Genomic DNA, 17,060 nt, shown 5'->3' with positions numbered 1-17,060 from the left:
TAGAAGTAATCTCACAAATGCTTGAATTTATATACTTTTTCATGAGCTTATTGTATAATAATTATGGTTTAGAGAGATGAACTTATTATATAATAATTAATTAACAAATTAGTTTTATATGTAAAAAAGCTGTTATTTTTCTTAAATAACTCATAGCTAAGTTGAATTCACACCTATGTCAAAACCTTTTTTCAGTCAGGGGCTCACCTAGGACAACATGGAGCCATTCCCATCTATAACTTCAGGTTAATTTAGTTCATTATAATTTGAATATTTATAATTTCGTTACATAATAACTTTGTAATTGTTCTTCATTTGGAAGGACTAAATTCTTCGAAAAATGAATCTACTGATGTTTTACCAAACACTCATAAATTTGATTATTTCTATTTTATTAACTTTGAAGTTTGTAAAATAATGCTCCAGTCTTATAATTATATAATTAAACTTGGAATTTTAAACTTGGAATTTTAAACAGTGTATGGAAGTTATTTAAATATTATATAAAACATCTCTTTATTCAAGTTGATTTGTATGCTATCATTTTGGTTTCTGTGAGGTTAACTTTCTTCAAATCCATCTAGTTCTACTTGTAATGAGTGTTATTTAGTGTCTTTGTATTCTGATTATACACATCATTTTAGGTAGATTTCTCAACATTTTAGAAAAGGAAAGAAATCTTTAAAATATATATACTTAAAGTAGAAAACAATATGCAACTATTTTAAAAATAAATGACTTTAGTTCTAAATTTGTTTTCCTAGTGTCTTATTAAAAGTGAGGCAAATTACAGTTGGCAGTTTTTTTAATGAAAAGGAAAAGACATTAATACTAACAACTCATACAATCAATAAATTCCCTTCATTTTTCTTTGTTTCTCAGTGTTTTCCTCTGTATTATTAGAAAAGTTAGATGAAATCCCCTCAGAGGTTTTCTTTAGATTTAAAATATTGATTTTTTTAATTGATAATGATGAGTGTATAACTCAAAAGTATGCTTCAGCACCAAATTATGTTCCTGGACCTTTCTCTTAAACAAGCATGATTATCTTAGTTGTCTTTTGCATATCTGAACATATTTTGTAATCTCAGTGGAAGACGTATGAACACTAAAACCTTGTTTAAGGAACAGATAGTAGTATTTTAGGGTGGAAATATACAACAAATTTGGATACATATAAGGAAAAGAGTGGAAAAGTTAGCTGTGACCAAATTTTAAAGGACTTCGAGTCTCTCATTTAATTTATAAAATATTGTTTTATACTACACTATTTTTATGTTCTTCTACATTATTTTAATGTCTTCTATTTTAATATCTATATTATTTTAATTTCTATATTTATATTATATACTACTTTTCTATATTTTTATAACTCATAGAATTATAGATTTATAATATTTGAACAAATTTGTGCTTTTAAAAGATTTCTCTAATGGTATATTTAAGATATATTTGGAAGGAGATTAAATAAATTCCTTTAGAGACTATTCTATAATCCAAGCAAGAGGTAATTATTTATCTTTGCTCCTGATTTGACTGTTGACTTCATCCCAAATGGTCTTTGTGTAGACACAACTAATGTCTTCTTACAAAGGGTAAAAATAGTGGACCTCTTTTTAATTTTCAACAGAATGTAATTATTTATGCCCTATACCTTAATTTTACTAAGGTCAGGGCAATTCTGGGGCCCTTTTGTTTTTTCAATACCATATAGCTATTCAGGATATTATTTAGACTTAATTTTCTTGTATACAAGTACCTTAAATTATGCAATTACCTTCTATTATACTAATATTTGACTGGGAACCCCAACTTTACACTCACAACCTGTAAATTTTGTATTTATGCCTGCTTCCTATTACCAGAGCATTGGTCCTATTGCTCTGTTCTCATGTCTTATGTTATTGCAACTTTTGAGATGCTAGCTTGCTATTGATACCTGTAGTAATATCTATACTTTGTTTCCAATAAGTATACTAGTGTTCTTTAACAAATTATGAAAGTTACATAGTAAGCCATGTAATATTAGATGGTTACAAAAGACCAAGTGTCATGAATTTTTGTGGTTAGGGAGCATTTATTTATGAGTTTTCTTAATTCTATCTAGATCTTACAGGTTTCTTATCCGAATTCTTGGGTAGAGAATTATTTAATCATAATAATGATATTAGTGTTTTAATAATGTCTAGACACTTAAGTTTGAACTATCAGTAGGAATTTTGTTCCACCCTTTCTTGAATTTGGTATAAATGAAATTATTTACCATTAAGGGCTTGTTCCCAGACAGAACAGAAGGAGATGTTGCTTTTACTATCAAAATGAGATATCACTATTTATATATGTAAGGTTCTAAGAAGAACAACCTTAGAAAACACTTCTGGATTGAGGCAGAAATTTCAGACAATATGAGTTTGAAATATTACTCAATAATAAAGAGCATAAAATCTAATACTAACTAGAGCTGTTGAAAAGAAAAAATAAGTTATTTACCTTAAATGATCACATCTAAGTCAATAAATGGCTGTGTTAAAGTTGTATGTATGTGTTAAAGTTGTATGTATGTGCCAAATTTTAAAAATTACTCTTACCAGATATGGGAAAGAAAAAATTATATATAAAATTTGAAAATTATAAATCATAGTAATAATTATTTTTCTTAGTACCAAATATAAACATAATTATAAATGTCAATGTGGGTTAATAGTTTCAAAAATGAAGACATGAATTTCCCAAGTCAGGTTTAGTGGTATCCTGTCCTAAGAAAATAAGCCAATCTGACATCAAAGCACAATGCCCTATATTTTTTAGTGAGACATGAAATTAAAAATATCTTTATAGAGTTTTAATAGTCATTTCAAGTTTTTTAAGTTAAGGTAAATTAGTTGAATTTATAGCTCAATGATGGTGAAAATTTAGTATCATGATTCAGAGCTTCTTTAGTTTCATAAAGAACTTTGTCTAATTATTGTCATGACAAGTATTTATTATGTCTTAAGACCTATGATTACATTTAAAATCCACATTAGGCCTGTGAAAAATATATTATCTACTCCATGGATCTAGACTCAAAGAAGTTGAGAGACTTGCCCAAAATTATATAGCTACTTCTAGGTGTAATAACAGTTACACATCCATATGATATGGTCATTATGATATGTTACTTTTATCATTAATATTCAATGATTACATTATGATTTTCATCAATATTGTTGGTTAAGAAATGTGTCTCATATTTTTTCTTTTTCTACTCATGCATAATGAGTATGTATAATAGTGGAACTCATTGTTATGAGGAATATATCTCTATATCATGAGATCAGATAATATTTTTTCTGACACAAATCAAGAAGTTTGATATTATAAGTCAGATTTGCATTCTACCATTCATAAAAAACTGACAAATTATCTGAAAGAATAAGCTATTTTCCTTATTTATATAAGACTTTCAAATAGTAACCCAGAGCTCATACCACTTCTGAAAATGCAAAGCACTCTGTCTTGCTGTTCTGTTGTTAGAGTACATCCCCATTTCAGTGCAATGGCTACTACACTTGTTGGCTCACATTTAAATTCCAGTCAGAAAGAAAAAAGAAGAAAAGGCAAATGGCCATACTAGCTGAGTCAGACCACTGTAATCAGAAAATTACAGCTCTCCTCAGGGCCCAACCCCTATATTCCTGCACAGATTTCAGAGGCCAGACATGTTCTAATGATTACCCTGGCTACAAGAATCCGGGAAAATGAAGGGTTTTTTTGTTTTGCTGTTGTTGGTAGACTGACAAAATAAATCTGGATTCTTTTAGTAAGGAATGAAAGGGAAGAAAGCATATTCATTAGCATATAAACATTCATTAGTAACCACCACAAATACTTAGGCTTTTAAGTAGTCTGTTTGCCACCGGAAAGTCTAAAGTCCTATTCATGATCCCGAATGTTGAGATGATATTTGTTCCCACTAAATGAATAAGCAAAATTGATTGACTAAAATGGAGGACATTGAAGAAGGAGAAATCAAAGATAGTTCACAAATTATCTTTTAGATATCCAGTTAGATTTAAGCTTAATAAATAATACAGGGAATATAAGAAATACAAGAATTGTTTTGGAGTGAAAGAGAATAGATTTGCTCTGGATCATGTTGAACTTGATATACCTGTGGGAGATATTCTGTTAGCATCTGTAAATATAATGAGTATATGTAATAGTGGAATGATGGAATATAGGCTTGAAGCTTGGGAGAGAGGAAAAGGCAAAAGATAGTATTTATTAGTCATTATATGGTTAAAATGGAAAAAGAATGGATTATATAATCCTACAGCAGTATATATAATGAAAAGAAAAGAGGGTTAAAATGGAAAGTGTAATTTTTGATTCTAATTTATGAAATATGATATATCAAGAGCTTTGTAATGTTTTGAACAACCAATTAAAAAAAGAAAAAAAAGGGAAAAAAAGAAAATGTCATAAAAAATATGAAAAAAAAGATGAGGGAAACTGAAGCCAGTAAATGAGATTAAGAAGGAATAGTGGGGAGGTAGCAAAGAAATTATCAGTAACATTTATCTCAGAAGCATTTCAAGAAGAGAGAGGAAAAAGAAAACTAAAGACACCTCTGACTGATGAAATAGGAGATTATTGTTTTCTTTTTAGAAAATTTTCAGTAATTTTCACTGATTTTGATTACAATTATAAATTTATTTGTTAAAGGCAAAAGCATGAGCTCTACAGCTCCCTGAGATCTCTAAACCTGAGATTTCAACTGGTCTTTCTGCCTCTGGGTTTTGAAAAATCAGTGGGAGTAATGTTCCTCAAGGATGAGCAAATTACTAATAGACAGGAGTTCCCACAAAATCAATCCTTTGGGAAAGTCATATAACGACTGACAATAATTCTTCCTCTACAAATTCTCCAGGATATTTTAATGACCTCCATTAATTTCCTTCAGACCAGGAGAAGTGGTTCTTTAGTAAATCTAGACCTATCTGCTAGTGGCTACCTTTTTTTTTTAATAATAGTTTTTACCTTAAGCTGTTATCTTAGCTCTTTCATGTTTCAGAGGTTTCCTGATATAAGTAAGTTACAGATATGGTATATTCTTGTTCCTTCCTTAGTCCTAGGAGTCTTGGTCTTGCAAACAGTTTCTCTGTTTCTAAATTTCACACACAGTGACCATTGGGTAACTTGAAATCAGTGATGATGGGAGGTCTTATACCACAGAAATCAGCAAAATCTGTATTCCCAGAAAGTTCATTGTAATACTTATCAGAACACCACTATCTACACACAACATAGAGAATGAAATTATTAAAGTGAGTAAACTCTGTGTAGCTATAACAGTATCTTGTATTCTGACTTGATAATTTGTACTAAAAATAATAGTCCAGTCTATTGCCCAGATAAAAGTCAGCCATTCCATTCATTTTACTCATTAAATAAGCATTGGTTACTTCTGTGTCCAAGACATTGATTTAGATAATAAGAATTTAAAAATGAATAAAAGTTATTATCCTTGGGAGCTTATCATCTACTAGAATGGGTAGAGAAGTAGGGATGAATAGATGGACTGATGGATGTATGATAGATAACTGATAACAGCAATAAGAGTTACACATGCTACTACATGATAAAACTAATAAACGCATGGTTAACTAGTTTCAAAACACTCAAAGCAGTGATTAATTTTCCTTCAATGAATTAAGGAAGACTTCATGAGGAGATACTATCCAAGGGTCTTGGAGGGTAACTAGATTTACCTCATAGAGGAGGTTCTGAGTATGGGTCATCCCAGGTCATATCCCCTATGTCTGACTCCAGCTACCGTAGAGGTCACCTCACAAGGTTTGGAAGATTAATTAAAACAACCTACATATATTATTTTAAGCATTGCCTTTTATGGAAGATATTATATATATATATATATATATATACATATTTATATGTATATATATATGTATATATATATATATTTATAAAAATTTTAGCTAGTTTTTTACTATACTGACCGAAGATGCCAACATGACTGAAGACCATCAAAAGAGAAAATTTAGTGCCTCCATCTGCAATGAAAAATTTAGAATCTTGACTCCTTTCCAGACTCAGCCGTAATATTAGGACTCATTACTCCTGAAACCTTCCCTTTCAACTCTGCTCACCAGGAATCTTTCAAGTCGGGATTTCATTTGCAGAATATTGTTTACAAGGCTAAATCTGAGTCCTCTCTGCCTTCTTTCTCCCAAGTAGAGACTAATATCACACAACAATAGCCTCTTTAGGAGTCATATCTAAACAAAATTATGTCTGCAAAATAATTTCTGTAAAATATTCAAGTTAAACACTGTAACAGCCTTGGGAAGGACAGAGAAAAAAGTCATCTGAAAGTAGCTCATCAAAGGGAGAATATCTGTGATTGCTGCATTATCAATAGGCAACACTATCTTTGAATTTTATGGTGCAAAGACACAATGGTATAAAAGAGAATCTTCTTGCTCACAGGATTATTTAGTTGATTGCAGTGTAGAAGTCCCTCTCCCTCTGTTCTCTCCTTTATACCCCAGATACCAAGATTCTTGCTCAAAACTTCAGCCTTCCCTTACTCTCTTACAAAGAATATTCTTTAACTTAGTTTTTGCCAACTTTCAATTAACTCATTGTTTTTCCTCTCCCTGAATATGATTTGAAGATTCCTCCAAGTATTTTTGATAATGTAAAATTTACTTGCATTCAAAATTGGACTTTTTTTATTGCGTGGTATTTTGCAATGATCAATTCCTTACACTGATGTTTTATGTAATATTTTATGGTGAAAAATTTTAAACTGAAGAAAATCAGTGTCTGAATAAATGTTCATAATCTTATCCCCATCATTTGTCTGATTAATTCACATACAAAAGTCAAACAACCTGAATTGATAAGATGCTGTAGAAAAATTAAACTAGGAAATTGCCTAACCTAAGAACTTCAAATGAGAATATTGGAGGAAATGTTACATTTATTTCAAAAATCCAATTTTTTTCAAGTATATCATCCTAAAATTTTAATAATAACCTTATTTTCATTGCAGAGACACTGTTACTATCCACTAATTTTAGATACATAAGAACATTCACTTTTCCAAGCCACAAGAACATTCACTTTTCCAAGCCACTTAGGAACTCCTTAGAGTCTGCAACATCCTGAAGAATAGCCATTTCCTGTAAAATTTTCTAGTTCATGACCTGCTTAATAGTAATGTACAAAACATCAAAATGTTGTCGGGAAAGATTCTTCAATCTTGTCCAAGATATTAATGATCTCCAGTTGGAACAGTTTTCAACTGAGATTATGAATCTTCTTTGTTTTTCTTCCACTAAAGAGAAAAATGACCATATCACTCATTGTTCATCTGAAACCTGAATAATAGTATAGCTAATTATTTAAAGCATTTAAGGTATAGTGCCAAGATAACATCAACCAATTCCTAAATAAATAACTTTATTTATTCACATTCATACCTGATTACCTTGGTATAATAATAATTTACCTCCTTGTATCTATAGTTATAGTATATAACTTTTGTTTGTCATATTGTGGTAAATGCAGAAACACGTTAAACCATTTCAAATGTAAACTCTAGCATTAGGTCATTTTATTAGGTTTTTGGTGGGAGGTTTAAGTTGCATATGTTGAGCTGTAAAAATATGTTCAAAATAGATTGCTTGATAATTTCATTTACACAAGTTTTTATCCATACAAGTTCTTTCTCACATTAGAAATTTCTTATTCTGTTTATCACATATCTTTTTTTTTTTTTTTAGTGGCAGCCTGTATTATATTCCAGTGACAAACACTCTTTGTTACTTACAAGTAAACCAAGGTGTGCCTTTGGTGCAAACCTTGAGTAGACAGCAGAATATCATCAAACTAGAGCTTTTAGCTAATTTCTGTTCCTTCTTCTTATGAACTGGAAATAAACATCTGTTATTTGCTAAGCAGACTATTGGGTATTTTGAATATATATATTTAAGGAATCTTAAGGTAGAAGATATCCTTATAGTACTACTAAGAAGACCAAGCCTCTAAGATTAGATTAAGTTAGATTAAATTAAATATTTGACTTTTAGGTGATAGGGGAGATACAAAGATGAAGATATTTTCCTTGCCTTCAGAAGCATGTATTCTAATAGAGGGTTTGAAAAATTAAACATGAAATCTATTCACATGCATGTGCACACATACATATACACCTATAACAAGAGGTAGTTATCTGATGGATTATATAAAAGGCATGAAACTAGCATGAGGAATTTTATCTTTCCTTAAATTTTGAATATCTAAAATTTTTGCTCAATAAGCTGTATTATCTGAGAGTTCTCCACCAAAGAAATATGTAATGCATACCCTGCTTGTGTTATTTTAGAAACTAAACAAATTTTTAAGCGTTAAACTAGCCTATATGTTGCTATGAATCATAATACCAGTACCAAAAGTTATGATAGACCTAAAAAGATAAAAGCAAAGTCAGAACTTAACTACTGAAATTAAAGAGGCAAGTAAGCAATTAGGATTCAGAAATTAAGACAAAACAGAAAAATCAAATGAGAACCAATCAGAGGAGCATTGGATACACAAGCACTAGATGGCTTTGGATATCTAGATAATGTGGAGACAAACTTTAAAAGTGAGGCATGTTTTATGTCAGTCAAGAAGTATTATATATGTTTCCTGATAAAAAGTTATGCTATAGTTGGGATTCCCTATAAAGTGATGGAATATAGAGTAACCTGGCTGAAATGAGGAAGGATATACTAGGATTTAGTAGCAAAGTTGGATTTAATATTTTAAATTTCTTTCTAAGCATATTTCTGAAACAAATTTCTTGGGCATATTTAGAAATGGTGGTATTTTTATTGTAGTTTTAGACAAATTTAAAATACTGTATTTGTTTTGGAGTGCTTTATCTAGTATTTCTTTAGCTAAAGATATCCCTGGAATTGATATAGGTCAGTATTCAGTTACTATTAATCATCATCATCATCATTGTCAACATTTGTCATTTTTAAATACTTATTATGTGCCAGAGATTATGCTATGTGCATGAATTATTATGTTTAATCCTTGCAGCAAGCTTAAGAGAAAGGTACTGTTGTTTTGTCCATATCTTAACAGATGAAAAAGTGAATCATAGAAGCAATTAAACCAAGAAAATAAGCATAATATTTTTTCTTGCCTAGGGTTTAGACCACTCATTCAGTCTCACTAAGAGCATTGGCTCTTATTGACTACATTATTTCCCTTACTGCTTCTTAGAGTTAGAACTTTTTTCAATGATTTTAGAAAAAATAATATTCCCAGGAATAAAAGTTCATGAGAAATACCCAAACTGTGTTTCTGTCCAATTATAAAGTATTTTCAGAGAAAATTTATTTTTATTATAAATAGATATTTTATTATAGATACTGAACTGTCAGTATCTACTGAACAATTTAATAACTATGAAAATTTTCTTAAAACTTCTATTTGTCAACTTGAGATCAAATTTACTTATACCAAATTTGTGAAAAATATATTAATATATAATTTATTACATATTTATTGTGCTACATGAAGGCTAAACTATTTTTAAATGACTATTTGGGTATTTTTAAGTGACTATTTGAAAAAGAATATCATGAACTAAATTTTGTACAAATAAGTTTACTGTAGGTAAATAATTTTTTTTTAAATAAACACTATCATTCTGTTTAAACAGATAGTTCCTGAGAAAAGGCAACATTTTAAGGCAACAATTTTTTTAAATACTTTAATTGTATTCTTATTGATAATTGAGTATCTAACAAAGTAGTAAGATAAAGTAGTTTATGAATGGCCAGTTATCATCTAATTAAAATGTATATGTTTCTAGATTAATGGATTTGACTACTAAAATATTATGGAGCCTTAGGAATAATCCCTTCATTTTACATTTTAAGAAAAGGATCTTAACAGATTCTTTTAACTAAGGATCTTAAGAGATCCTTATTAACTAAAAGTAAATAAGTAATTATTGGGAGGTTCTGAGGAAAAAAACATACCATTTTAATCTATTCTAATGTTTAAATTATGGATTGTTACCATTCTGTTTATCTTGGCAAAAATGTTTAAATCTATCTAATACTTGTAGTGAACTATTATTATTGGATGATTGTTTATTGGGTAAAAATTTTTCAAATCTCAGCAAGTGGTTTATATAAGTTAATCATCTTTTCAAGACTTTGTGAAATTTACCAGTATCTATGATTAGAAAATTCTACAAAAGCTGACTAGACAAGGATGTTTCAGTGTTATATTTGAAATACATACAAAGAAAAATCTATTAGCGGATACTTTTACTCAGTAATAGTTATATTTGGTATTCATTCAGAGAGAGAATTCAGTAGCACCACCAGGTAGTAATGATGCAGAAATAACACTGATTTCATTTATTTACATTATTCCAGATATCACACATGTATTTATTCTAATTTTCAAAACAATCATGCAAGGAAGACATTATTATTATTATTATTTTATAATAAGGCTTTTGAAGGTTAAATAATTTGCTCCAATTTACCCAACTAGTAAGAGTTTTTCTTAATCCAGGTTATCCAAGTCCCAAGGTTTATCTCTTTAAAATCCTAGCTTGAGGACTTCTGCAAATGCTCTTTTGATGTCAATAATAAAACAAGGTTTTGTTCATTATTTTTTACATTAATTATATTTTATGTGAATAGATCATTAACATAAAACGTTCATGTTGGTTTTCAATTTGCCAGCATACTTGAACACCTGAGAACACCCTTGCACCCTAACTGTGCCAGTTAACTCTCTGATTATTTTAATTCCAGGAAGTTTGAATTTTGTAAATAATAATGACTTTTTCTAATATTTCTAGGATTCATCAAAACTCCATCAACTTTCTCAGGAATTAAACTTTCTCTTTTCTCTTGGCTTTTCTAAAACACTTAGTGGTTTAATAATTAGATTTTATGTTATTTCTAGGTTTTCAGTGAAGCAAAATGGATTAAAGAGAAAAATTGATGCCTACTAGAATTGGTTTTTATGAGTTACAACAACTTTTCATATTTTTTTCAAATTTTTATTCAGAAATTGAAAAGTTGTACCTTATAATATTAAGCTAAATGTTTATTTCCCAGATATTACCTAAATGTTCTTCCCTGAGGCCTTTGCTGTTTTGAAGCTATTTCAATGGCCTTCATTGGGGTGTGGTGAAAATGCTCTAATTACTGGCTAAAAAGAAGGGTTTCATGTAAATTGAATTTTTCTTTTAGGATAATTACCATTCACTTTGGTTTTATATGCAACTGAGTGGGATATTGCAGTATCCTCTGAGGACAATTAAAGTGCTGAAATAGGAGAAAGGTAATAATTGCTTTGTGTGGTAATACTGACAACTTCTGCGTATTTGTCAATCTGTGTTAACAGTATCGATCAGGATGGGATCCTCATAGAGGGGCAGATAATATTTCCACTAAATCTTCGGACAGTGATGTAAGTGATATATCTGCGGTTTCAAGGACTAGTAGTGCTTCTCGTTTCAGCAGCACAAGCTACATGTCTGTCCAATCAGAACGACCAAGAGGAAACAAGAAAATCAGGTGAGTGAAGGGACATTAGCAGTGAACTCTTCTAAGATGTTTTAGGTCTTTATTTTTCTTGAGATAAGCATAGAATCTTTTATTTCTAAAATGTTAATATTCATCAATACAGCAATAGATACTTCTGTATAGATTACTTTCTATTTTAGCTTGGTACATATTTCAGGCATCTTTCACAGAAACAAATTTATGGAACTGATAACAATTTTTATGTACTAGATATTAATTCATTTTTATGGAATATTTTCATTATTTTATGTTTTCAATTTAAAAACTAAATGGTTATTATACCTTGACTAAAACTAAAGCAATGGCTAAAGTGAAGAAATGTATTTTTTAATGTCCCAAAGAATATGATAAATAACATTTTGGAGGCTTTGTCCCCCTAGCGGAATACATTTCAGTGATTCAGAAAACAAGAATATTAATCTGTTAGAAGGTCGTCTACACATTCCCCTGAAATTTTTATAAATACATGGAAAAATTTCTTGTCTACTCCAGAAAATTTATAAATGTAGTATATAAGTTATTATAATTTGATTTTTTCACTTGTCCTGTAGATTTTATGCATAATTGAGCTGAATTATCTTTTTAAACTCTGTAATGGAGAGATCATAGCCTTTATCTATTCCCATGTAACTTTGTGAAAGGAAAGTATGAGTTAAAGACAATGATTAAGCATTGCTTACTCAGTGCTTCTCCAGTGTATGACAATGTTTAATAAAGATCTAATTTATATTTATGTTTTTATAGTTTTCATTGCCTTTTAGTTTAATTTTGTGCGTGTTTTTTCTTGACCTTCTTTTTTTTTTCTTTTCTTGTGTTTATTTGCATGCCTTCCATTTGTGTTGCTTTCGAAAGGCCAAAGGGAATAGAAAAGGGAGGGAAAGAAGGGGATAAGCAAGAAGAGATAGCTCATGAGGAGGAAGTGGTAAAGGAAGAAAGAATTAATGAGAATGGGAAAGGGAAAGAGATTACAAAAACCTGTAATAAGGAGGAAAACAGAGAATCAGGAGACGAGGAAAAAACACAAGATATACCTGAGCAAGGGAGAGAAAAAGAACAGTGGAATAAAGAGGATTTGCAAAGGAGATTGTCACAAGATGATACCAGGTAAAATATGCTTATTTTTCATTAACATTTCTCATTAGTAATGTAGTGTTTTTTACTATTCATTAAAGTTATTTTACTACTTATATTCACTTTATTATGTTTCATCTATTTACTTTCTAATACAGTAAAATTATTATGTTGGTAAATTTTTATCTAATAGATTGATATGCTAAATACATTTGAGTTTGTATACTCTAGCTCTGAGCCTTATTTACTTAGTTTTCAATTTCTTTATAACTAGCTGAATTAAATTTAAATTTCTCTTTAGGTCTTTTAGCATGAATTACTGTATATCTTCCCCAGTTATAGAGCCCAAGATGAGTGAAACAGAAACTTGTAAACGCTTTTCCATTCGAGAAGATTGCTTCAGGGAAAAGAAGGCAAAACCCTTCAAATGAAATTCTGATAGGTTTCTATTTGGAAACGTCTGAAAAAAATCATTCTACTTTATAAGGAATATTATGTACTGAAACATCCATCTGGACCCAGTGCCAAAATAACAAATGAAAGCTTTACTTAGTCTCTATTTCCCTTGCCTCTTTTTAGTGCTCTGGTAGGTTCTAGTACAGTCCTGAGGAAGATTACAAAGCAGTGGCAGCATTTACTCATACTTTGAAAAGAAAGGGTAGTTTCCAAAGTTTATTAGAAGACAAGCATATTGGATTATGCCCTTCTTGGAATTCAACCACTTAGAGAAAGTGCTGGAGAGGGAACTTTGAACAGGAAGAAAGGCAGGAAGAAAACACTAGCAGTAAGGCATCACAACAACTACATTGTTATTTTCATAACATAGCTACAGAGTACCTGTGAAGCTGTCTCTATGATTTGTACTGCACACTGCTTTATCAACAAAAATATGCACTAAGACGTCATCCTTCTGCTTGAGCAAATGAGATAATTACTTTTATCTGAAACTGAAAAGTGCCAATCATGTACAGTTTTAAGGAACAGTGTTTTCTAGCAGTCCATAATTTGATTTTGTGTTGTACAAAGTCTGCTTGATAAGCATACCCTTTTTATAAGCCAAAATTTTCATTCTTATATCTAAACCTAATATCAATTTGTACTCTTCTCAATGTTAATGAGAAAGACAGTTGTGGCAAACATTTACCCATTTGGTATATAATTTAGAGATTTAGTCAGTACTTCCCTTTTTATCATAGACATATCTATACTCTATGAAAATTTCTGTATAACAGGTATTAAACATAAAACTGAGTCTTAAGTAAGGCATACTTTGTGATTCAAGTTTAAACTAGTAATTTTAAGTCTGTCTTTTTATATATTTAATGTTTTTAATTATTTATTTATTCTAATTTGTTATACATGATGGCAGAATGCAATTCATTTCATATTATACCTGTGGAGCACAATTTTTCAAGTCACTGTACACAAAGTATTTTCACACCATTCGTGTCTTCATACATGTACTTAGGGTAATGATTTATAACTCATTCCACCATCATTAATATGATTTTTATATTGGCTTATTTTTCGGATTTGTTGGGCATAGAATCATTTCATCACTAATTCACTGAGAAAAACTTTCCAAGATTTCTAATAGATGAGTACACACAAGCACATTGATGCTTTTCAGGAGCCAAACAAAATTCAACACTGGCATACTGGGCTTGGTGGGCAGAGGTTTAGAGAAGATTAAAATCTTAAATTTTCAGGTTTTTAATATTTTTTTCTTCAGGATAAGAGCATATTGTTTTATAAGGGAAAGGAAAAGATGGTAGTTCCTAGCATGTGATTCATCAAGGCATTGTACTTAAGTAACTTAAGTATACTTCTGGAACTATGAACTGTAGGGAACCAGGCTCTAGGGAACATATGTTTCATAAGATGACAGGAAATATAGACTAAAATTGTTTTTAAGAAAATATTGATCTCATTCACCATTACAGCATAGGACCTTAAAAATTTGTTTTCATTTCTTAGGATAAAACTAAAATTCTTTATTCTAAGGAAAATATATCTGAGTGTTCCTAGTAACATTTTGCTTTGGTACTCAAATAATCACAGGTTGTTTAAACACAAAAAGCAACTTATGTACTTATATAACATTACTGGAAATAATCTGATTCTGTAATATGCCATGAATATTTCACTTGGAATCCATGTTTTATAAAGAAAAAAATCGGATCCCAGAGTATTTACAGCACAATAGTATTATAAACACAATTCATTATAATTGATATTTTCTTTACAGTAATTAGATTTCATTTCATGATTATATTGTTTATAGTAAGATGAATCAAGGTCTAAAATCATATTTGTCATTTAAAATGTTCTAATATATTTTTAAATTTGTTTTCAATTTTATATTTATTTACATTTGCTGATTATGTACCATATGAATGTGGTAAATTGAGAGATAAAGAGAAAAGCATTCATTCATCCAATATTTATTTAGAAAATTTCAGGTACTGTATTAATAATTGTAGATACACATGAAATTAAACCTTTAAATTTTTTATCCTAGGATGAAATAGTTTTTAGCTATGTGTTCATGGCTGTTTGAGAACAGACCTGTATCCAAAAAGTATCATCAAAATTCCTGAACAAATTCACAAGAATATTTGATGAAATAATTTGGTACATAAAGAAGTGACCTTAAGTAATCTGAAAGAAAGAAAGAAAACCAAATATTGAAAAGTTTAGTTTTGTCAAAACCAATTATGTCTGTCACTTCATGTTCCAAGTAAACTCTATCCTTTTCTTCAAATTGTATTCTGTGCCCATAAGACAAAAGAAAAATTTTAAAGATCAAGAAACTCTCATAAACTTTTAGTTCTCAGGCATGTCTATAGATGTTGTGTGTAGACATGCCTATACATTTCTCTTTTTAAAGAATATACTCTGAGATAGGGAAACTTTTGAAGGAAAAAAAATGGCATCTGTTCAAATTTTCATGAATAACTATTTTTTCAAAAGAGACGTAAACCATTTAATTATCTAGGCAAGCAGAATAAATGTTAATTAAATATTCATTCAGAGACATTGTTGCTAATATACTAGTTCTAGATAAGAATTAAAACTTGGAAATAAATTTAAATGACTATAGATTTGATGTATACGGCATATTTTGCCTATGTTACAGACCTTTAAAGTGAAACAAGTAAGTTGCATGAAAATCACCATGGATTAGGAATCTGAAATACCATATTCTCATGCTGTCATCTGTACCTATTCACTTTATCTTTCTGGTCTTTTTTATCTTGTCAAATGGGAAGGGGATGATTTGTGATTTGCACTCCTTGCCATAGCTTAGATGAAGAGAGAACACAGTAAACAGAAAAGTAAGCATTATCTATTATTCTGATGATTTCACTTTATTGTCACGAACTTGAGATAATTGGTTTTGTGACTAATCACTGGTATAGTAAACAGCTCAACCTAAGTTTTTATCATTTGCAATGTTTCCAAAATTCATGCAGCTGGTATTTAATATTTTGTATATCAAATTTAATTTTTTGATATCGAAATTTGTTTCAGTAACTTATTCCAGAAGGCTTGATGCTTTTCTACTATGTATCACCAATGGCTTATGTTCTTTAGTTTTTTCCAAAATCTATCTCCTCGTTAATACTACTGAAAATCTTGGAAGCCCTAATAACTTCTACTCTTTCTTATGATTATACATGATTCTCAACTAGAAGATTTTAAAAATACTTGAACATAACACCTAAAAGTGTGATTCTGAAATTTAGGGTGATGCCCAGAAATTTAAATATTTAAAACAAAAACTCTAGGTAATTATGATACAGGTAGTGTAAAGTTTTTATCCCTCCTCTCTCTTGGTTTGCTTATGTTTTCTAATGCATTTTAAGATCCGCTTGCCAATTTCTATGGGGTAAAAATGGGAGTTCATAACCCACTTGAATCTAATGTATGAAATATGATATGTCAAGAGCTTTGTAAGGTTTTGAACAACCAATAAAAAAAATGGCAGCTGATATTTTGGTAGAGATTGTGTTCAGTTCTATGAATATGAGGATTATTGCCACTTTAAGAATATGAAGATTTCCAATCTAGAAACATATGATGTTCTGTTTATTTTTTCTTTATATTCTTGCATTAATGGTTTGAAATTTTCAGTGTATACATCTTGACCTTTCTATTAAATTTAATCTAAATATTTTATTTTATTTTTGGTTCTATTATAAATGGAATTTTTTCTATTAATTTTATTTTTACATTATTCATTATTAGTGAATAGAAATGGTTGATTTTTTTATTGGCCTTGTATTCTATAACCTTGCCATACTCATTTATTAGCCCTAATGTTATTTTTGTTTTTTTCTTAGGATTTTCTATATAGGACATCAT

At 29.8% G+C, this 17,060-nt stretch overlaps 1 protein-coding gene across 37 annotated transcripts in view; it reads left to right on the top strand.

The window, feature by feature from the left end:
* Positions 1-17,060, top strand: part of Rims2 (regulating synaptic membrane exocytosis 2) — a 586,271-nt gene that overhangs the window by 461,863 nt on the left and 107,348 nt on the right. For 15 of the 37 annotated variants that reach the window (XM_077801030.1, XM_077801026.1, XM_077801031.1 and 12 more), the window contains one exon: positions 11,440-11,612. The exons of the other annotated variants lie outside the window; for them this stretch is intronic. In XM_077801030.1, coding sequence (XP_077657156.1) covers positions 11,440-11,612 — 173 coding nt within the window. The remainder of the gene's footprint in view (positions 1-11,439; positions 11,613-17,060) is intronic. 37 annotated transcript variants of the gene reach the window in all.

This window comes from Urocitellus parryii, chromosome 7 (assembly GCF_045843805.1).
Source record: "Urocitellus parryii isolate mUroPar1 chromosome 7, mUroPar1.hap1, whole genome shotgun sequence".
Taxonomy (NCBI): Eukaryota; Metazoa; Chordata; class Mammalia; order Rodentia; family Sciuridae; genus Urocitellus; species Urocitellus parryii.
This window is presented reverse-complemented; position numbering and strand designations above follow the sequence as displayed.